This window comes from Archocentrus centrarchus, chromosome 7, assembly GCF_007364275.1.
Source record: "Archocentrus centrarchus isolate MPI-CPG fArcCen1 chromosome 7, fArcCen1, whole genome shotgun sequence".
In the NCBI taxonomy this organism is placed as follows: domain Eukaryota; kingdom Metazoa; phylum Chordata; class Actinopteri; order Cichliformes; family Cichlidae; genus Archocentrus; species Archocentrus centrarchus.
Window position 1 is genome coordinate 16,739,216 of NC_044352.1, and position 22,206 is coordinate 16,761,421.

Consider the following 22,206-nt stretch of genomic DNA (forward strand, 5'->3'; position numbering starts at 1 on the left):
ACACACACACACACACACACACACAGCCATCCATATGCTGTAAAAGAAAATGCGATTCATCAGACCAGCCACTTTCTTCCATTGCTCTGTGGTCACCTTCTGATGCTCATGTACCCATTGTTGGTGCTTTCGGGGGTGGACAGGGATCAGCACGGGCACCCTGACGACTCTGCATCTATGCAACAAACTGTGATGCACTGTGAATTCTGACACCCTTCTATCAGAACCAGAATTAAATTTTTCGTCAATCTGAGCTACAGTAGCTCATCTGTTGGATTGGATCACACAGGCCAGCCTTCACTCCCCACGGGCATCAGTGAGCCTTGCCTACCCACGACCCTGTTGCCGGTTCACCACTTTTCCTTCCTTGGCCCACCTTTGATAGATACTGACCACCACAGACCAGAAACACCCCACAAGAGCTGCAGTTTTGGAGATGCTCTGATCCAATCATCCAGCCAACACAAGTTGACCCATAATCACACTTGCTCAAATTCTCACACTTGCCCATATATCCCACCCACTAACAGGTGCCACAATGAAGAGATAATCAATGGTATTCACTTCACCTGTCTGTGGTCATAATGCTATGCTTGATGTGTATGTATGTGATACTATGAGAAGGAGATCCACTCTCAGTGAATAACAAAAGAGAACTGATTTGATCCATCTCCTGTATGAAATGTATTATCATCAAATGGCTCACTTTGAATGGGCGTCTAATGTGTCATTAGTTGTTTTCAGTAGATAAAATTACGTATATCGCTCATCCTTAACTTCCATTTATGTGAAGCTGATGTCATTAAAAGAAGACAAACACAAACCTGAATATCACTGCTGTGATGATCACTTCAGGGATTTCATGATGCATGTTTTCTGGTGAGAAAACATCAAAAGCACTTCAGTGAGTGTGAACATGTATAAAAACAAACCCACCATGCTGTTCCCTGCACGGTGGCTCAGGACCTCTCCAAGGCATCAAAATAAATACAAAAGTGAGGATCAATAAACAGAAGAGTCGTTTGTTCTCACTTTTCTCTAATGTTTCTTTTCTTATCTTTTTTTTTTCTCCTTGTGAAATCCTAGATTTCGCTTTTCTAGCAACAGTTTGTTAAATAAATAATGCATCATAATAAAGGTTCATTAGATGAAAAGGTTGGGATCCATAGTTTTGTTTTTATAGTAATCTTCCTAAAATAGCATTTATTGTAAGCAGGTTGCAATATTTATATGTTTTAATTACAAAAAAAAAGAAAGAAAGAAAATCACAGAATTAATGTATACATTTAACTGTATGACATCATTTTTTTTTTTTTTTAATCAAAGTTGATGGATGGATGCTCGCTTACCTCGTTCTTTGGCTGCTCTGGGAATCACAGAGGTATTTCTCTGCACTGTCCAGCAGAGGGCTTCATTTGTTTTGGTTGAGCTTCATTCAGTTATAAGTCACATTTAGTGGCACCCTCCACAGATACCACAATAACTAAAGTTATCGTGATTATTTAACCTTAACTTACTTAATATATTAATTAATTAACCAATGTAACTTGAGTTTCTTCTTCTCTTCTTCTTTTGGCTGCTCCCTTCAGGGGTTGCCACAGCAGATCATCTGCCTTCATCTAACACTCTCCCTACCAATCACGACCAAGCATGTCCTCCTTCACTACATCCACGAATCTTCTCTGAGGTCTTCTCTTTTCCTCCTGCTCGGCAGCGCTATCTTCAACATCCTTTGTCCAGTATATCCACTATCCCCCTGCACATGTCCAAACCTTCTCAGCCTCTCTAACTTTGTCTTCAAACCGTTCAACCTGAACTCTCCCTCTCATGTTCTCATTTCTAATTTTATCCATCCTGGTCACTCCTAATGAAAATCTTCAACTCTGACCACCTCCAGCTCGGCCTCCTGTCTTTATGTCAGTGCAGCCATCTCCGAAGCACACATCATAGCAGGTCTCGCTACCATCTTGTAAACCTTCCCTTTTGCTCTTGCTGCTATCCTTCTGTCACACATGACCCCTACCTGCCTCCACCCACTCCACCCTGCCTGCACTCTCTTTTTCACCTCTCTTGCACATTATCAGTTGGTTTGGATGGTTGACCCCAGGTATTTAAACTCTTCTACCTTCACCGCCTTGCATCTTCACTGTTACACCTGTCTCTCTCTGTCTCTCTCTCGCCTCATTCACACACATGCATTCTATCTTGCTTCTACTTATTTTCATTCCTCTTCTCTCCAGAGCACCTGCTCCCTACTCGTGCTACAGATCAAAGTACCACTTCTTCTCCATTCCTCTGGCATCCTCTTACTCTGCAAGATTGTGTCAAACAATCTGGTCAAAAGGTCTGCTGCCCTTTCTCCAAGACATCTCCACAGGTATGTCAGCCGGAACAACCAATGTATCCAATGTAAATAAAGCAATTTGACAAAATGATTGATTAGAATGTATCACTGGTGACTCCAGTATATCATATTGCCATGAAATTAGGGTTATTTGATGTACATATGAGAAGTTCAGAGAATCTCACTTTGAGTCTTTAAGTTGACCCACTGAGCAGTGACTCATTTAGGAAAATGTGGGGGAAGTGTTATCATGTTTGAGTCTAATTGCACACAAACAGGGCCCAGTGGAAAATCAGTAACACTAGAGGACCATATGATGTATTTTATCTGCTTTATCGGGTACAAATAATTTAACAAAAATAGTTTTAAAGTGATGTTCCCCTGCTGCTGCTGATTTTTGCTTGAGAGCATTGCTGACTTTGCTGTGGTTGCATTTCTACTTTATCCAGTATAGGGATTTCTGGCACAACTTCACCAGTGTGCATGAAAAGCTCTGAAGTTTAACTACAAACCTGCCACACTGCATCAGGCTGCAAGACTAAATTCTAATGTTCGGTTTCTTTTAAAGCTGCTTCAAGTGCTGGGTCAGCTGAGGATGGGGTTTATCACAGCTGAATTTTAATGCAGGATAGAACTTATTTTTTGTCCTTTTATTTGACAAAGGCAGAATCTACAGCAGCCCGACTAAAAGAAATTAATTTTTACCCAGCTGTACTTAATGAACTGGCAGTTGAGTTGGAAGGTTGCCATTTTCCACCCGGTAAATTGAATTATTTTTCCAAAAACATAAAAGATCCTCACTCTTACAGCACAGATAACTGCTCAGTGAAATGCGAACTTTATGAATGGAGATTTGTTTAATTCAAACATCTAAAAAGTTATTAATTTTAGTGGTATTTAACATTTGCTTGAATGCAGCTTTAACAGCCGCTGTGTTTAGGGGTAGCTTTATTAACTTTCTCACACACCCGTTTGCTCTATCTCTTTAAGAGCGACTATCCCACCTGGGAGGGGGCGGGCTGGCGGGGACAGGTGTGATGTGATAACGTTACCGTGCACGGTTAACGGTGACTGTGAACCTTTGTGTCTCTTTCAAAAACTCCAACACAGGCCGCCGCCACCCCCCCTCCCGTGTTACTGGGGTGGATGGCTGGCTGAGGGGGGGTCGAAGTCAGGATGGGATATGTGACTCACTTCATGCTCTGTGCACGGCGGAGCTCAAGCTTTCACGCCAACTCCACCGTCAGTGACGTCGGCATCACGTGTCTGCCTCTTCCCTCGGTACGTCGGTCGTATTTTCCTCCCCTTTCACTGCCTGCTGTAACACAGAGCCACTCGAAATAAACAAGCGCAAAAAAAGGGGGGTGCCGTTGTGGCGGACCGGTCCGGCTCCAGTGTCACGTTTATTATCAGCGGCCGATTGTCAGAGGGGGGTCCTTACACCTATAAGTTACCATCAGAGAAGCCCAAACCTCCCCGTCCGCGTCTGGTTCCACTGAACCCATATCAGTGTAAACTTTTTAATACCTGCGATGCATACGCTGAGCTCCGACAAAGCGAGGTGAGTGTGCTTCACTGATAAGCATTTATACAAGTGTTCACCTTTCCCAAACTTGTCCGAGAGCTATCGGGGAGTCTTACCTTTACGGGCTTTGGCTCAGCGGCGCTGGCCAGCTGCATGTCGCCTGCTTAAAATGGCGACAGCCAACCTGGGGGGGTGGTAGAGAGAGAGTAGTTTTTTGGAGCTGGGGGGGCGGCTTGCCTTTTTTTCCCCCTCCGGTATGAATTGGTCATAGTGTTCAAACCTATAATGCAGACAAGCCCTTTAAGTTGGGGCTCACTCCGCCTAACTTGAGCGGAAGATGAACACGCATCATTTTCGGAAATATTTGACGCTGCTGCGCTCAGGGACTAACAGTACAGCGCAGCCGCTTATTGTATCTTTGTTTTCACACAATATCGCCAATCAGTCGCATTAGTTATTTCATATTAGCAACAATTAGATGCTGGCAGTTTGCACTGAAGCCAAAACCTGTAATATTTTCTGTAAACAATGCGCAGAATTTCCAAATTTCTCCCAATTTGTGCTATGAATGAAGAAGTTGGAAAATCACTTTGAAGTCGCAGTCACTTGCGGTTAATATTGTTTTCCAAGTCATTTGCTGTGCTGGATCTACTATATATTTTATGCATTTGTTTGTTTGTTTTAACTAGCTGTAAAGAGCTGTGTTTTTCTTTGGTTTCAAAATCAAAATCTCACTTTTTTTTCCTTCATGAGCGGTTGTTGTTATTTAGCAGTCACTTCTGAGTTTGCCGGTCGTCGGTTATTTTGTCATTTCACTGTCAAGAGTGAGTGTGACTGCAAGGATTAGAGCAAAGCTTTCCCACACGGCTAATTTGTGTCTGATGTCCACGTGAGTCCCAGGCATGGACACTCAGCTTAATCCAGCTCACCTTTTTACTCTTAGAAACAGGCCAGTTTTCCACACTGCTGCTCATAATCAAATGTGGAACAGCAGTGTGGCTTTATTAGAGTACTTCTTGGTTATGGGGAAAGCTGTAGATGATTATTATTATTACTGTTGTTGTTAATGCCTCATCTTACTATATTTCTTTGTGCTGCTGTGGTGATTGCTGGAGATCAGTGGCTGTAAAGCTCAGTGAATAGTACACTCTTACCTCCCCCCCCCTCTCCTTCTGCCATCATCATCACCACCTCCTGGGCCCTGTTTCCCTCCCTCTTTCTCCTCCCTTTCTGTTCCTCAGATTTAGGTTTGTAGCTGACACAGGTTGAGTGGCTTTGTGCGGAAGGATTAATCAGTACATCACTTATTAAAATCCGATGGTGTCTTTGCATATCTTAAATACAACTTTTAAATGCTTTACTAGCTCCCCTTGTTGGGTATTAAACAGCATGCTGATGATTTAATCAAAGTGAGTGATTCTTGCAGTGTGTGTGTGTGTGTGTGTGTGTGTGTGTGTCAGGCTGTCAGTAATGAGTTTCCATCAGGGAGTTTCATCTCCTTCGCTCTACAGACCCATGTAAGACAATTTATTTGCAGATCTCTACCAAGTATGACCCCAAAAAAGAAGGAAAAAAAACACAACAGGAGTCAGCTGCTACTCAAGAGTCTTTTCACAGTCTTGGGAGGAGCAGTGCAGGCCACTCACACGTCCACAATGGGCAGGTTTGGGTCAGCAGCAGTAGCAGCCTCTTGGCTCTGCTTGGCTGGTTAACAGCTTGTGATGTCAGCCATTTTAGGTTGGACAGCACAGAGCATGGTGCTCCGCCATTTTTCTCTCCCTCTCTTCTCAGCAACCCAATTTTAACGCATGCACCGGCAGTGGCCACAGCAATGCAGCCGTCTGCAACCCGCACAGCCGCACGCTCCCTGACCTGAGACTCAGGATCACATGAAAATGACACTGCGCTGTCACTGAGGCTTTCTCACTGCTGCCTGTATTGTGTGCGAGCTGAAGAGGGAGCGGGGAGAAAAGTTGGGCTGCAGAAAACCTGTAAGCGTTTCTAGTGGTGGGCTGTGTTCGTAAACAGGAGGCATATGAGTGAGGGCGACCCTGAAAATGATTGACAGGAGAAGGTTAGCTGCTTAAGGCATTTTTGTTTTGAGATAGGAGAAAACACGGCGTAGGATTTTGTGCTTTAATGCACAGACAATCGCAGAAGGAAAAAGGGTTCAGGCTGGATAGGTGCAGGCTTGAAAACCCACGGGGGTGAGAGGTTGTCATCTCCAAAAGAGATAGCATCTGCCAGATATTCCGGGCCTGTTTATATTATCATGCCTGCATTGCCTACAGTGACTGCAGGAGCCCTGCTTGACTTAGGCCCCTGCAGGCCAAAACACAAGAGCCGCAGAGCGGGAGCAGAACAGAGCAGTAGCTCAGGCAGATGCCTGAACCGAGACTCAGACACTGAGTTAACAGGAAGAGACGCCATCAGCTTTGGCCAGTAGTGTGCCTTGGCGACGGTGACCACACCTAGCAGAAAGACATCAACACCGCGTGAGGGAGGCACTGAAATAGGAGCAGGGCAGGGACTCTCCAAATACCACTGACAGGGGCGTGTGGAACAAACAAGCCCTGCTAGAGCCAGAGACTGGATGGCACAGGAGACGTGTGCGTGTTTACCCACATGCGTGTACTTCAGAGAAATGAGCTAGTAGGAGAGAGAGAGGGAGAGGGGGTAGGAGGTGGTTGCCATGGGGACAGTAACACACCAGTGGCGCTGCCGACCTGTCTCCCTGGGCCAAACTTGCTCTGAGAGGAAGAAGCAGAGGGAGGGGAAGCAGAGGCTGTTGGAGAGGGAGGGGGAGTGAGGGTGAAGAAGACGAGGAAGAGTGAAGGGAAGCAAACTAGGAAAGAGCTGCCTGTGCTGTACACCCTTTCTCCATCCTACTGAGAGAACATTTGTTTCACACACACACACATCAATGTTACACCTGTATTCTCAGCTAGGTGATGAGATGAGTAGTTTAGTTTGTGCGTAGCTATACTAAGCTGTTGGGTTTCCCGTATGTGTGTGTGTGTGTGTGTGTGTGTGTGTGTGTGTGTGTGTGTGTGTGTGTGTGTGTGTGTGTGTGTGTGTGTGTGTGTGTGTGTGTGAGTGAGAGAGAGAGAGAGAGAGAAAGAGAAAGAGAGCTATTATTGGTCTGTGTGCTCAGAGGATACATCCCAAGCCTAGATGAGAGACAGGCCACAGGATGAAAGGAGGTCATGCCGTGCGGAGCCAGTGATGAGACATAGAATAATATAGGTTATGAACCAAGAGGTCAAAAAAAAACCATTTTTGTCACTGGGAGATCTCTCTGACTCTCACACACAGGAAAAATTGCAGCCTGACTACCTCGGTAAACAAGCCTCACACACAGGCATGCAGCCAGCCTCCCCCGCACGCCACACACACACACCAAGAGCTCACATGCGCCCCCTCCTACCCCACCCCCTCTACTCTCAATCTCACAGGAAACCAACACATGCAAATGCTGACACATATAACAGACAGAAACCCACCGTCCCTGCATGGTCAGTAGACGCATGTGCAGCATTCAAATCAAAAGTTTTCAGCTGATGCGTTCACACCCGTGAATCAACAGAGCTCATCTGATCCTGGCACGAGCTGCCCATTTCGCCTCGCCGATTTATAGCACGGGCTTGTGCTGTTTTGGCGCTCACCTGTGCGTGAGGCCTCCGCGTCTCTGCTGGTTCCACTCACATTCGCTGAGGCCCAGCACTTATCCAGAGCTGTGCTCACACAGATGTGGTTTTTGATTTTTCACAGGCCATTGGTGTGATGTGTAAAGTTAGTAGTTACAGTCAGTCAGTCTTAGCAGCTTTTGATAAATGCAAATAGGATTATGTACTTAGTAGCTGTGACATTGTGGTTTACTGGGCGTCTTAGTTTTAGTAATTATTTTGCACATGCCGCTAAATGCACGGGTGTGCGCAGCACATGCAGGCACTGAGGCGGGACTCCAGGTTATGTCCACTGGCTGAATGTTCTGGGCTTTGCAGTGCAGTGAGGAGGGAGGGAGGGAAGGACTGTGATTGTAGTATGGAGCTGGAAGGGGGCTTTGAAGTGCGGGGGAAGGCAGGATTGGGCAGGCTAGTTGGAGGGGGGGTATCAGGGAGAAAAATTCCTCACTGAAACACCTCAGTGCTTCCTCAACGATAGTTAACAACCCTCCTCACCCCATACCGGCCGCCCATCCCCCATCATCCTCTCCCATTCGCTCTCCCTCTCCTCTCGCCTGCCACCCACACCCAACAGAACCACGTGATTGATGGTTGAGACTGCCCACCCATAAGCCTTTGTGTTGGTCATGTGACCAGCCTGGCTTGGCAGAGTGGTGCCCCCTGATGCAGAACTGAATGGCAGGGGGAGTAGGAGGGGTGCACAACAGTCCAAGTTGGTGCACGGGGGGGGGCATCACGTTCTCACCACAGTAGCAAACTTAATTTTCCTGTTAACCCCTCACACTCAGATCCAAAGAGAGGGGGCCAGGCTTTAAAAAAACAAAAAAAAAAAAAATTTGTTTTTGAAAAAAATCTTACTGTTACTATTCATAGTAGTGAGGCAGACTGTAAATGAGCTGAACTTTAGCTTCCTTTTGTTGAATCTGACCAGGTTGTCATCGGTTTCTGAGTGCAGGAAAGTTAATTCTGCATACCTGTGTTCAGTCAGTATGTAAAAGGGCATTAGGTGGAGCTCTGTCCTGTGAGGGTTAACCACACTTTGAGCTACTGTGACCTTTGTGTGGCAAAGCAGCAATCTGTGTGTGTGGGCACATTAGAAAGAGAACGCTTGCCATTGGTAGATTTATCGAATACAGACATTGAGTTTGCCACTCGCCTCAGCATCATCATGTTGCTGCAGTAGCCTTGTGCACAGAGAAGCTAAGCATCTGAAGCTATCCCCAGACAAGTTTAATATGAGCATGGCGTTGTTCTGCTTGGACACGAGAGGGGTTTATGCGCAGAGATGGGCTGGACTTGCTCAGATTCTACCGTTTTCCTGTGCTTCTCTACGCCGTTGAACTTTGAGCATTTGCTGCTCTGTGCATGAGGTGTCATGTCAGGGCAGAGTGACTGGGAGGGTAATTGCCCTAGAGCTGTCCTCCGACACTGCATCACTACCTCTCTGTACGGGGGAAGAAAGGAGAGAGAACAGTCCTCCAGCAAGAAGCTTCACATTTTTTTTTCTTATAGCGACAAGGAATCTAAGAGTTTTAGTGAAGATTTTAAGATTTGAATTCCTATGTAGGTGAGTTCCTGTCTGTACATTGTTGTAATAGAGCCATCTTTCCACAGATGATCTGTTTATCTGAACCACCCAACTGCCCAGTTGTTACACGCTCATTCTTAAAAAGCAGCACATTCACAACTGAGTCCTTGCTGTAGGAATTTAAATAAAGATTTTCGGTGTTGCTACAGCGGCCCTGGATTAAAAAAAAAAAAAAAAAATACAGAATGTGCCCTCTCTGTTGGGGGTGTGTCTGAAAGAGGGGAAGTGAGACGGGGTTGTGTGGGGGGAGGGGAAAGAAGGGGGTAGGACAGGATCTCTCTACAAGCCATCAGTGAAGATGCAGAGTGAGCTTGTGTGAAGGCCCTCATGAAAGAGAGAGAGCCTTGAGTTTCATTGAGCAGAGAAGTTGAGGAGAAGATCTCTGGATTTTAAGCACTCCAGCTCAATCTTTCCACGAGGCTTTCTTTAGTACCTGTGCTGTTGACATTTTACCTGGAATCAACGTCAGCGATGTTTTGTCCCGCTGAGATGGACCTGGGTTGTGCTGCGCTGAGTAAGATATCTTATTTGTTCTCCCTCGCCCACATCATTTGCACTTGAAATCTAGATTTTTTTTTTGGGGGGGGGGGGGTTGTGATTAACCAAACCTCTAAACTGTGGGCTGGATGGTTGGTTGAAAAATTAACAAAATTTTCACTCATTTGCAGGATTTCCCTGAAAGCTCAAGTGATAACCACAAGTGGACCCACGGACAAGACCCGTCACCCCCCTTCCTCCATGCCTGCTCTATAGTCAACGAGAAACCCATATTCTCTCTCACACCTCGCTTTCAGCCATTTGACCAACCCCCAACCCTTTTTTTTCACACCATGGCCAGCAAGAGGAAGTCATCCACTCCCTGTATGATACCTAGCAAGATTATGCGCCCCTTAGAGGAAGTTGAGCAGGACTCCCCTGTTCTCCGTCAATCAGGGGTTTCTGGAGGTGACACACAAAGCCCCCTAGACCCCGGAGAGTCTTCCAAACCAGAGGCGGGGGATGTAGTCAAAGATGGTGTAGGCAGTTACACCTGTAAGCCTTGTAATTTTGAAACCTATGACCTTAACTTGTTTTTGGATCACGTCTACACCGGGCACCCAGACTTCCGTGCTGATCCCAGCTTCTTTTGTGTGAGCTGTGGGGTTTCAGCACCCAAGTTTGAGGGCCTGGCATTGCACAATGCCAGGGTTCACCCCAGCACATTGAACACCACTCTGCGGCTGAGGAAGAGAGACAGGAGGTTGGTGGTAGAGCAAAATCTGGTGACTGGGGCCGAGACCGGGAAGGATAGCGAGATTTCCATCACTAAAACCCCAATTATGCGGATGCTGAAGGGCAAATCGGAGCCTAAACGGATTGTGGTGTCTCACTCGGTCTCTGATGAGGCTGCCTCAGACCCACACACTATCTCTGCATCTAGAGAGACTGAGAGAAAAGAAACTGCCTCAGTGACAGTCGCCCATGTTCCTACAATTGTCCACAATGGCACAACCAAGGTCACGCTGCCTTCAGCAATCCAGATAGTCAATGGCTCAGGAGCATTACCCATGCTAAAGACACCCATCACACAGGTAAATATCGTTTTTTATTTTTCCCATTTTTGAAATAAAAAAAAAATGTTATGATCACCCGTTCTGATGTTTTTTTGTTTTTTGTTTTTTTTATTCCTTTAGGTGGTTTCAGTAGTTCAAAACAGAAACGTTCATCATTCTGCGCCGATCACCGCCTCCTCAAATATTTCCTCCAGTTCCTCCTCAGAAAATCTTCCAAAGGTAATTTTTTAAAAAATCACAATATTGTGAATTTTATAATTGAATATCAACTAATTTAATATTGTACACCACTGATTTTACATGTTTTTCTCTCCCAGGTAATGATTCCTTTGAGCAGCATCCCTACCTACAGTGCCTCCATGGATTCTTCTTCCTTCCTGAAGACCTCCTTCAGTAAGTTTCCGTACCCCACAAAGGCTGAACTGTGCTACCTGACTGTGGTTACAAAATTCCCCGAAGAGCAGATCAAAATCTGGTTCACAGCCCAGAGACTGAAGCAAGGCATCAGCTGGTCTCCTGAAGAGATAGAAGAGGCCAGGAGGAAGATGTTCAACACCATAATCCAAACGGCACCCTCCAGCTCTCAGCACCAGCCCCACAGTCACCACAGCCCAGCACAACAAACCATCACAGTCCTGCCTGCCTCACTCGGGGCCACGGGCATCCCTCACATTCTGCAGGGATCTCTCGTCAGCCAAGGGGGGGTAATTGTCACACAGCCTGTAATGGCAAATGGTATCCAGGTTAGCAGTGCTCCTGTGGCCCTGGCTGTCACACCTAAGCCCCAGGCAGCAGCACGGCCTATGATGCAGGCCCGACCTGCTGCAGCCCTGGTGGCAGAAAAAGGCATGAGCATGGTGGTGGGGACAGTGGGCAGCAGCAGTACAGGAATGAATATCATTAGCAGCAGTAGTAGTAGTAGGAGTGGGGGAGGGGGCATTAGCAGTGCTCTTAGCAGCAGTCTGACTAGTGTGATCAACCTGAGTATGGGAAGCAGTAATCATAGTAATACTAAGGTGAGCAGTTTAAATGGTAAAGACAGCAGTGTTAATGTTGACTCCAGTGATAAGAGTGAGGTAACTGGCCATGTAAATGCCAAGAACACAGATGTCAGCAAAGCCAACAACACCACTGTGCTGCAGAATGACAGTGAAGTAACCACAGAAAACAAAAATACCACAGACAGCAAAATGACTAACATCAACAGTAAAATGGGCAACGGTTTACTGAAGAGCAAAGATACTAATGGTAGCAGCAACAAAAATGACACAACTAACACAAGCACAGATGACCTCGACCCCACTGCCAGTGAATCTCCACCCATCAAAATGGAGGATGCTTCTTCCCCTGCCTCCAAGTCTTCTTCCCCCTCCCCTGCAGCTCCTTCGAGCAGCACGCTGGGGAGGGGGACCTCCGTTAATGCATTCCTGGACCCCAGCTTTTACAAGGGCAAGAAGTCTCAGGAGCAGCTCAGCGCCTTGAAGGACAGTTTTCAGGTGAACCAATTTCCTGACCAGGATGAGGTGGACCGGCTCATTGCTTTGACGGGGCTCACAGTGCGAGAAGTTCGCAAGTGGTTTAGTGACCGGCGCTACCACTTTCGTAACCTCAAAGGTTCACGCTCCAGCACGGGAGCACAGAATAAACCTGCCACTGTGTCCGGAACAGGGAGCGGTACGAGCACGCCGGGAACAAGCGCCGGTGGCAGTGCCAACCCTGTCGAGCTGTCAGAAAGTAGCAGCAACTCTGGTGCAAAAACTCCCCAACACAGCTCTGCTCCACTGAGCCCATCTGCAACACAGACACCCACCTCTCCCACCACACCTTCCCGCCGACTCCCCAGGCCACCATCCCCAGATTTCACAGCTATCCGCTATAAGGAGAGAGAACCCCACCAGGTGAGGCCTCATCACGCACCCTTGGTGTATAAATAAGTATAATAAGCTTAGCAGGTAGTCAGGTTTCCTCACTGTTTTTGTTGTGATTACTCAGTTCTGTTGATTTCTATTATAGCAGAGCCCCACAAGTTTTACACATCAAAGTCTATTTATAAATGCAGAGGGGATCAGCTTTCTATTTGTAAGAGTTTACTTTTATGGCTCCAGATGGAGCTGCACAAAATCAGATAATTAGAGTGTCTCTGGGGGTGTAGACTTCATCTAGATTAGCTGCTACTTGAATGTGCAACTGAAATGCCAGCAGTCAAGTTCAAATCTAAAATGTTATCTTTGATTTTTGATTTTTTTTTTTTTCTTCAATGCACAGTTTATGGGATAAACCAGTGAATTAGTGTTTAGTCTAGGAAAGCCTGGAAAATTGCAAAACAGGGTGTTCAAAATTGGTGTAATTATTTTGCTGTGTATGAGCTGTTACAGATTCTTGAACCAAAACTGTATATTTAAATTAAATAATAAAATCTATTGTCAGATATGTTACAGATGCAACTTATTTGTCTTCATCAAAAAAAGAAGATACTAATAATTTAGGTGCACTCAGTTTCTTCAGGTTATTGACCTTCTCCTGCATTTATTATGTAAGGTTAAGGCCTTAGAAGCCAGCTTTGCCCAGAACCCTGACCCATCAGGAGAGGAAGTGGACAGACTGCGGTCTGAGACCAAGATGACCAGAAGAGAGATTCACGGCTGGTTCGCTGAGAGGAGGAAGAGAGTGGCAGCTGAGAAGAAGAAAGAGGAGGCTGAACGGGCATTGAGAGAGGAGGAGGAGGAAGAGATGGAGGTTGACGGAGAAGAGAGACAGAGAGACGAAAGTCCAGGAGAACCAAAAGTTAATCCTATCAAAATAAATCTGAAGATGCTGAAGGTGACGGAGGCCAATGGGAAAGCAGATTGCGAAGGGCTGGACAGCACGCCTGTGTCCTCCCCGGGTCCTTCCTCCTCCATTACCCCCAAAACATCACAGTCCTCCACACCAATGCCCAAACCAACCCACTCCCCCAAACCCACAGCCATCAGAGGTAAGAAGACAGTGGACCAGCTCCACCTGATGAAACAAGTCTACGCTCGGACCCAGTGGCCCAGCGCCACTCAGTATGATGAACTCATCTCAAGTACTGGGCTGCCCCGGCCCGAAGTAGTGCGCTGGTTTGGAGATTGCCGTTATGTGCAGAAGAATGGCCAGCTGAAGTGGCTGGAGTCATACCAGAACATGGCTCTGGAGGAGGAGCTGCAGAAGGGGAATGTGCACGTTCTCCAGGCTCACCTCGACGTCCATGGAAGGCTGGAGGAATCACAGGTATTGATGGCAACAATTTATTTTTTTTTGTTTGTTTTTTGTTCAGTATCTGTGAAACACAGGAACCCGAGAACCATGTAATTCCTCTGTAGTATTGCTTTAGTAAAAGGTGACAGAATATACTCTGTCACCTTTTACAGAATATACTCAGACACACTTCACTTCACTGAAAGTCTCTTTCATCAGACACTGTACTTTTTGAAGCTTTGACAGATGCATATTGAGGTTTAGGTGTTTTTTAAAAAAAAAAAAAAAAAACTGAAGCATGTGCTGGAAAAACCCTGACATTCACTTCCAGTTGCATCAAAGTACCGTTAGGGGCAGCGGATATCGCCGACACTTCAAACAAAAACAGTGAGATGCTTTGTGCTAAAGCTCCACACATCTTTGTATGGTCCTGTATATAATCCAGTAAATGGATATGGGTGTGTGTGTGTCTTGGTTGGAAATGTCAGAATTTGACCGGTAGAAGTCTTGGATTGTTTTTCTTAGCAACTGTCACGACTCTTGGCTCAGAAGCATTTATGAAAATTATGACGCAAAAACACACACTAGTGTTTTCTTCATTGAGTGAATGTATCTATTAATGATTTTGATATGCTGCTGATTATACCAGTGACACTTGTTTCATTTGTTTCCTGGTCATTTCACTTTTAGATAAAATAAAACACATTTATTCCACACCAAGAAAAACTAAACAAGATACAGAAGCAGTATTATGGGATGTAATTTTGGATGCCGTATTTAACAGCATGTTCACCAACCGAGTAGATTGCTGATTACACCTTATTTTGTCAGTGTAAATGGATTCGCTCTGAAGCTGCTCTCAGACGGGCATTCCTTTCCATTAATCCATCAGCGCCTCATCATGTCGGAGGCTTCTTACAAGGCTCGACCTCGTAGCATTTGCAAATCACTTTCAACACAGCATAAGTCAACAACTTAACATATCTCATGTTTAATCCCCTCTGTAATTTGCAAAAAGAATTATATTCTTTATTATGCATTTTTGATGTTCTAAATCCACAAGTGCGATCTCTCGATCCCTCTCTGAGCTCGTTCTTGGTGACAGAGGGAAGTAAAGCAAAGTCGAAGCCACAAGTGCAACAAGTTTTTTTTGCACATGTAGCTAAAATTTGACCATGTGTCACTGTTCTGGGCACATCTGCAAGTAGCCATAAAGAGCATTGACAAAAAAGTGAGATGTGACAAAATGATGTCAGTTCAACAGCGATGCTACTTTAAGAGCTTAATTATTCTGTTTACCCTTTTAAATTAGACACTTGTGTTCACGTCTCACATGGACATCAGGATGTTTAACCAGCGTGTATTTTTACGATCAAACTCTCTTCACATTTGAGTTTCTGTGTCTTATTAATATGATTGTTACCATCCAGCATTTGTCTCTCTATCTGATAGATTTTCATTGATTTCTAAGTAAATATGAAATACACCTTTTGTGGTTTGTTGTTGTTAGTAAACAGAAACAAGTTTCAAAATTAAGCATATAAAAAGAAACAAAACAGCACTAAGAATTCGTCAATACTCAAATAAGAGGCTGTAAACTAGTATAAGAAGAACTATAAACTTTGCACAAAAGATTTGGCAAGTTTTTCACCCACATACTCAACTCTGCTGCTCAACTCTCAAATGCATTTTCCTTTTTATTGATTGCCAAGAAACATTGCTGCAACAAAGAAGTAATCCAGCAAACATAAATTTTCTGTTTATTATTGCAATGTGATGAGTTTTTTCCCGTTATATAATGTGTCAGGAAAAGAAAAGTCTTAATTATAAAAGAATACTGCCTGGGGGTGCAAACAGATCTGAATATGGAAAGGTGAAATATGTGTCCCTCTGTGATGATGTCCTGTGTGTAGGAGCAGTGTTTGCATTTGCGCCTAAAATAGCCGCGATCCTTCTTATTGATTCTTCTGTATGTACAGTTGCAGGAACTGGCTCAGAGTAGCGGTTTGACAACAGATTTGGTGCGACACTGGTTTTCCACCAAGGCATCTTTGGAACAAACTCCTGCTGCTGCCGCTCACACAACAGGAGCGCGACCGGTTGCACCAGGTGCGGCAGCTGAGCCACGAACAACAGGATCCTCCCCTCCGGAGCTGCAGGCAGGAGGCGTGATGGAGGAGAAAATGGAGGCGTCGGTGTGCAGTGTCGCAACAGAAGCAGAGGACGCCAACGCTGACGAGACTGTGAATACTGCTAAAGGTAATCTTCATCAGCGTGAGTCTAAGCAGGGTCTGACCAAATATAAATATCCCAAATAAGGAATTAAAGCGTAAATGTCTTCAGGATATCCAGTTGCTGTTATATATGAAAAAGCAGAAGCAGAAGGTGTTTATTATGAAAATACTCCATAAGAAATGACCTTTTTTTTTTTTTTTTTTTTAAAGCAGCGTTTAGGTGTTAAAAGATGATAATTAGAGGTGAAATGAAACGAACTGTTTATAATGGTCTCTCAGGTGATACAGAAGTGTTGAGGTGGAACATGCAAACGCACACATTCATCATAATTAGTAAGAAGGCATGCTGTGGCAGGTTTTTGTTTCAAACCAATGTGTGCGCGCAACTCCAGCGCACTGTGTTGTAATGAAGGAAATTTATACATGTTTTCTGGAGCGTGTTGTCAGGGTGACAAATTTTTAATTTCTGTTTCTTTTCTTCTTTTTTTTTAATTGCAACAGGAACTGATTGAAGAGGCCTTTTGTGTGAGGATGGAGTCGACAACGCAGGTGGTCTTTGTGCTGGGAGCCTGACTAAAAGACGGCAGATGCGTTTGTAACAAGATCACTGGATGGAAATGGATCTTGAAACCATCTCCACCCATCCCTCTTCTACCCCCCCCCCCCCCCCCCCCCCCCCTCCTCCCTCCCCTTCCCGCTCACACACCTCGAGGTGGGCAAGACCCCCACCCCGCTATGTGAGATGGACGCTAAAGCCACTAACACCCCTCTCCCAAAACCCATCCACCCCGCTGCTCCGCTCCTTTCTCTCCAGTTTTGTGCAGACAAACCCCCGCTCTCAAAACTCCTCCCCACTATTCTCCTGTCCGCCATTTTCCCTTCAGAAGGAAGTTCCCGTACACACTGAAGTGTAGGAGTGGAGGCGGCGGTGGAGGTGTTTAGGCTGGCAGCGTTTTGCTGCCATGGTTGTTCCGACTGCCTGCTGTGATGGGGGGGGGTAAAAAAAAAAAAAAAAAAAGAGGGTGGATGTGGATATGTGGAAGCAGAAGAGGAGGGAAAAGAAGGGAAAGTGTGGTTGAGGTTGCAACCTCAGCAGATGTTGATCAAGTGGGGGGTTGGGTTTGGACTCTTATCAACCAAGCTGAGACGAGGAGCAGTGAGGTGTTGAAACTCTTCATTGTGTGTTTTTGAGGTACGAAAAAACTGCAGTTTTGCTACAGGGTGCTTGCCTAGGCCTTAAAGTAAATCAAATGAACTTCTTTTCCCCCATTGTGCTGTCTTCATGCTGCTTTCTTTTATCATCACAAACTCTGACTTGCAGTTTATTTTAAACATGCTAGCTGCCCTGTTCACAGCATCGAATGTGAAACGCAGCCCAAGGTTATTTTGGAACATGTTTTTGATCTCACTTATCTGTACATACTTTCCATCTACACTGAACATGAAATTGCTCGACGTGGGACGACATCGGGGATTGTATCATCCAAAGAGGGCAAGCACCCTGTTGGGTCTAAAACAAAAGTGACACAATATATTAGACTACATGAAATACGGTTTGTGTTGTAGCATCAAGTGCTTCTTTACGTATCTGACATGTACGTATATTTGTTTTTATGAGACTTTGTTATGAAATGAATCACACTGTAAACAAACTGTGAACTACCGGAGTTCCATAGGCTTGATGTATAATTTTTACAGATGGCATTTCAGAATAAAAACAATGTCAGAAAGTTGTGGCTCAGTGTGTCTTTTCGTGAGTCAGGTCTTCAGCATCGCATACAGCAGTAACGAGGTGGACTAAATCTGACCGTCATGAACGTTAGGGCCCCATGATGAAAGTTTAATAGCAAAAACTTATTTATTTTTAAATTATGAGGGGAATTCAAGATGCGTGAAAATCCCAGTCAAGATAACTTTTTTTAACGTGTGCAGCCTCTTAACTGTTCCAGTTACTCATTAACACAAATACCTGATCAACCAATCGCATGGCAATAGCATAATGCATTTAGGCACGCAGGCACTCCTGTCAGCTAAGAACAGGAAACTATAATTTGCATAGTAGAAAATTAGAATTAGAAAAAGTTGTCTGGTCTGTTGAGTCTCAATTTCTGCTGGAACATTTGGATAGTAGGTACCAACTGAGCATCATTTCAGTGCCACAGCCTACCTGAGTATTGTTTCTGACCATGTCCATCTGTTAATGACTACAGTGTACCCATCTTCTGATGGCTGCTTCCAGCAGGATAACAATGGGTTCTCTGTACTCAAATGGCCCCCACAGTCACCAGCTCTCAACCCAATGCAGTCTTTGGGATGTGATGGAGCAGGAGAGTCAAATCATGGATGTGCAGTTGACAAATCTGCAGCAACTCTGTGATGCTGACATGTGAATATGGACCAACATCTCAGAGGAATGTTTCCAGCACCTTGTTGAATCTATGCCATGAAGAATGAAGGCAATTCTAAATGGACCTGTTCTTATACAGAGCTTTTTATACTGTTTGCTTTTATAGAGCACTTTATAAAACGTGTCTTCATTCACCCATTCATGCACGTTTATACAAACACTTTTTCTACATCTAAGTGCTTTCTCTCTAACATTCACACACAATCACACCCCGACGAACACATCAGGAGCAGCCAGGGATCAAACCACCAATCTTCTAATTAGTAGATGACCTGCTCCACCTCCTGAGCCACCGCACAGCCACTTCTGAAGGTAGGAGTCTAACCTGGTACTAGTAAGGTGTAACTACTAGAGTGGCCTGTGAGTGAACCGTTTGAAGATAAGCTGTCAATTATGCTGTCAGTTTTGGAATACAGTGAATATGTATTGAAATGTATGCAATGTATATGTTTCTTTCTTGATTTTATTTTACAATAGCGTTGCCTTCAGGTCACCAGGGTTTGAAGTCTTGGTAGTAAACTTCGAGTCAGCACAGCAATACTTTGATCAGACTTTCAGGCTGCTGTTCACACATCTCATATTGAAACTAGTACAGTACAAATTTCCTGTGGTGTGGTGTAGTGTACTTAATGACACGTGTAATGACATGTGTCGCACTTACAATTCAGTATTGAACGGAAAAGAAATAACCTCCCCGAGTCACACGAGCACTACAAAAAGAAAGGGTAACAAAGAGTTATAAGTAATAAGTATTTTATTTACTTTTCAGGCTTGAATATGTTTCATATGAAAGGCAAAATTAAGATGAATACTCTTCCTCTCCATAGTTTAGGCACATTACAGAAAGGCGGTTGTAAATGAAGCTGTCACTAACTAAACAGACAAGACTGGAGAAAAAAAAGGAAGGGGGGGGGGGGCAAATCAAATTACAGTTAAGGGCTCTGTGCACCCACACAGGTGTTCTTGGTTATTCTGGCAGATTAGAGCTCATTACAGGTTGGTGGGAGTACACTTTGTCCCTTTATAGCAGGTATGACAAAAGTGAATAGTACAGTCAGGGACGTGTCAGTCAAACGTGGTCTATAGAGGCTCACACAGTGCAGAGAAGCAGTCAAAGTGACAGCACCTGTGTGGGTGTACCATGGCTGTGCAGGTGCTTTATGCCCAGCAAGGCAGGAGAAAGACGTGGCTTTAATGTGATGTGTACACAGATCGAGGCACATAGACATTAGCAGACAGTTCAGCAATGAGAGCAATGCAGCATTGGAGGGTGAGCTCTTATCCAGTGGAGGATAAATAAATGGAACATGGAGAAGCTTTGGGATTAGTATCGGGGTGCAAATGCAACAAGATTTTATGAAAGACCTCAAGTATTCACTCCTGACCCTGCCTTAACCTCAAATCATACCATATGGCTTAGGTGTACCTCAGTGGTTGAACACTGAGCAAGAATATTGAATTTACATCATAAAATCAGCACTTACAAGCAGAGAAAACACTGTTTCGGGTACAAACCTTTAAAGATAACACCACTGTTACATACGAGCTCCTTCCGGGTTCAATGAAGGTAATCCACGAGCCACAGAAAAAAATGTTTCCAGCTTAAACTCTGCCTGTTCCTCTTACAGAAAACAACATCTCACTGCACTTTTCAGGGCACAAGGGAGCTCTTGATCCCAAAGTTAGACAAATGTTCACAATGTTAAAATGTAGCATTTTACGTTCACTTCGACCCGTCAGTCAGTGTTTTGCACAAAAGCCTGCATTTTCTAGTTTCGTTTGCACATTTCATTACAAATAAAACCATGGGCAGTGGCAATTTAATTACATCTTAGGCAGTGTAACCCTCACTGGATTCTGGGAAGCAGCACATAGCTATGACAAAATTGCCCAAAAATACCTCAACAGAACAAACACTAAAGGTCCTTTATGTCTCCGTGGCCCAGCGATGGGTACCAGATGTCATTATTACTTTATTCCCACCACTGGCAACTCAACCCCACTCACTCAGCCACTGCTGGTCAATACAGATTTTCTTTCTAACTAAAAAAACAAAACAAAACAAAAAAAAAAAAGATCAACAAACAAAATCTAAAACAGTTTGGTTACAGTACAACACCTTTTCTTAAAACCTTAAAACCATTTGAATACATATTTATTGTAATCAAAATACATTTTCTTTAATATGAACTGTCCCCGATCTGTGTCCATTATGAGAAGAGATAATGTGAACAAATGAAAACACTGAATATAGTAGCCAGACATTATTTGAAGATGTGAAATCTGAGTAAAAGGAACTGCTTCATAAATCCTGGCAACAAAGGGCTGCATAGTTAAAAGGGTAACTATTACAATCATCATAATTACAGTAATCACAGCACACTGACAAATTTAAAACATTTACAGTGTTCACTGTAAATCAATCTAATTAATTATTTTTATAGTAGTTTGAGAGACATATTTATGTCCCTCAAACCACTATGGCTGATTGTGACTCTAAATAATGACCACTGCTGAGCAGAGTGACCAGGATCCTGTTTTAGCTGTAACCTGCAGCCCTGTGAATTATCCCTTTGACTGACAGGATGACTGTAAATATGGCCCGTAGTATGTTGGTAGTTGATACGAGTAAAAAAGCATAAGGAGAAAACAAAAAAAAAAACAAAATAAATTTCTCACAATCAGACCTTTTTTTTTTTTTTGGCTTTAACATTTATCCCTGGTCCTGCTTCATCACACAGTGAGGTGTTGCATTCCCTAAAGACACTGACCACTGAGAGGTAAGACCATCAGTGAGGGAGGCAGATGTTTGAATGTGTCACACTGGCTTGTAAATGCATCCGCAACGCAGCAAAAATGGAATGATGTGCATTTTTCTTCTGGAATGTAGGTTAGAAATAACTGAAGTGTGTATATGCACAGGCGTAACATATGATGCTGTCTGCTCTCTCACTGCTCCCAACACAAACAGGCTATGACTTCTTCCTGACACCTTAGAAAAAACAAAATCACTCCAAGTTTAGGGTACGAGTTAAGCTGGAGGCACATTATTTCCTCCACAAACAAGAGAAGAGACATTAAAAATAGCTGTCGAGAGCCCTCATGTTTTACACATATACATTAAAAAAAAAAAAAAAAAAGGAGTCACATTATGAATGTTTAAAGGTTTAAATAATCGTAATAATTAAAAACATGGAGACAGGAGCTCTTTGAGAGCAGGTCAGCTGCTGCTGTTCTCTGGCCAACAGCACAGCAGGAATAAATATATATATATTCATATTTGCCAAATAGAGAAGAGCAAAGAAACTTAACTGGAAACAGTTTCAAACTGATACCTTCTATAACTCTCCCCTTCCCTCCTCTTAGCCTCCAAACTAAGCAGCTGTTGTGCACACTGAAAACACGAGAAATTACAACCCGTCCCGCTAAACAGCCAGTCCAGAGCTGGAACTTTTTCAGCCTTGCTTTTTGTTCTACTGTGAATGTCGTTTCTTCTTCCTGCCCGCGGCGGTCAGCTTCCTCTCAGTGACCCCCCGCCCCTCCAATGTCCGAGTCCCCCCCCCCCTTCTCGTCTGGCGAGTGGTGAGGGGAGGCTGGGCGGCAGGGAGGGAAGGGGAGAAGGAGAGAGAGAGAATGGGGGGGGGGGGGGG

General features: G+C 44.4%; 1 protein-coding gene across 2 annotated transcripts; it reads left to right on the plus strand.

The window, feature by feature from the left end:
* The first annotated feature begins 3,674 nt into the window (after nt 1-3,674).
* Nucleotides 3,675-16,806, plus strand: zhx3b (zinc fingers and homeoboxes 3b). 2 transcript variants are annotated; one of them, XM_030733447.1, is made up of 7 exons: nt 3,675-3,905; nt 9,812-10,714; nt 10,817-10,915; nt 11,014-12,594; nt 13,235-13,948; nt 15,895-16,174; nt 16,651-16,806. In XM_030733447.1, the coding sequence occupies exons 2-7, from the start codon at nt 9,974-9,976 to the stop codon at nt 16,659-16,661; spliced, it is 3,426 nt and encodes a 1,141-aa protein (XP_030589307.1). In that variant the 5' UTR covers nt 3,675-3,905; nt 9,812-9,973; the 3' UTR covers nt 16,662-16,806. The 2 variants fall into 2 exon arrangements, with proteins under 2 accessions (XP_030589307.1, XP_030589306.1); XM_030733446.1 differs by lacking the exon at nt 3,675-3,905 and adding an exon at nt 9,455-9,657.
* The last annotated feature ends 5,400 nt before the right edge of the window (nt 16,807-22,206 follow it).

What these genes read in the sequence shown, in the direction of transcription:
- zhx3b (XM_030733447.1), top strand. Translation starts at nt 9,974, where the DNA reads ATGGCCAGCAAGAGGAAGTCATCCACTCCCTGTATGATACCTAGCAAG. An exon ending in TAAAGACACCCATCACACAG is followed by an intron (nt 10,715 to 10,816) that starts GTAAATATCGTT and finishes TTATTCCTTTAG; the next exon opens with GTGGTTTCAGTAGTTCAAAA. An exon ending in CCTCAGAAAATCTTCCAAAG is followed by an intron (nt 10,916 to 11,013) that starts GTAATTTTTTAA and finishes TTTCTCTCCCAG; the next exon opens with GTAATGATTCCTTTGAGCAG.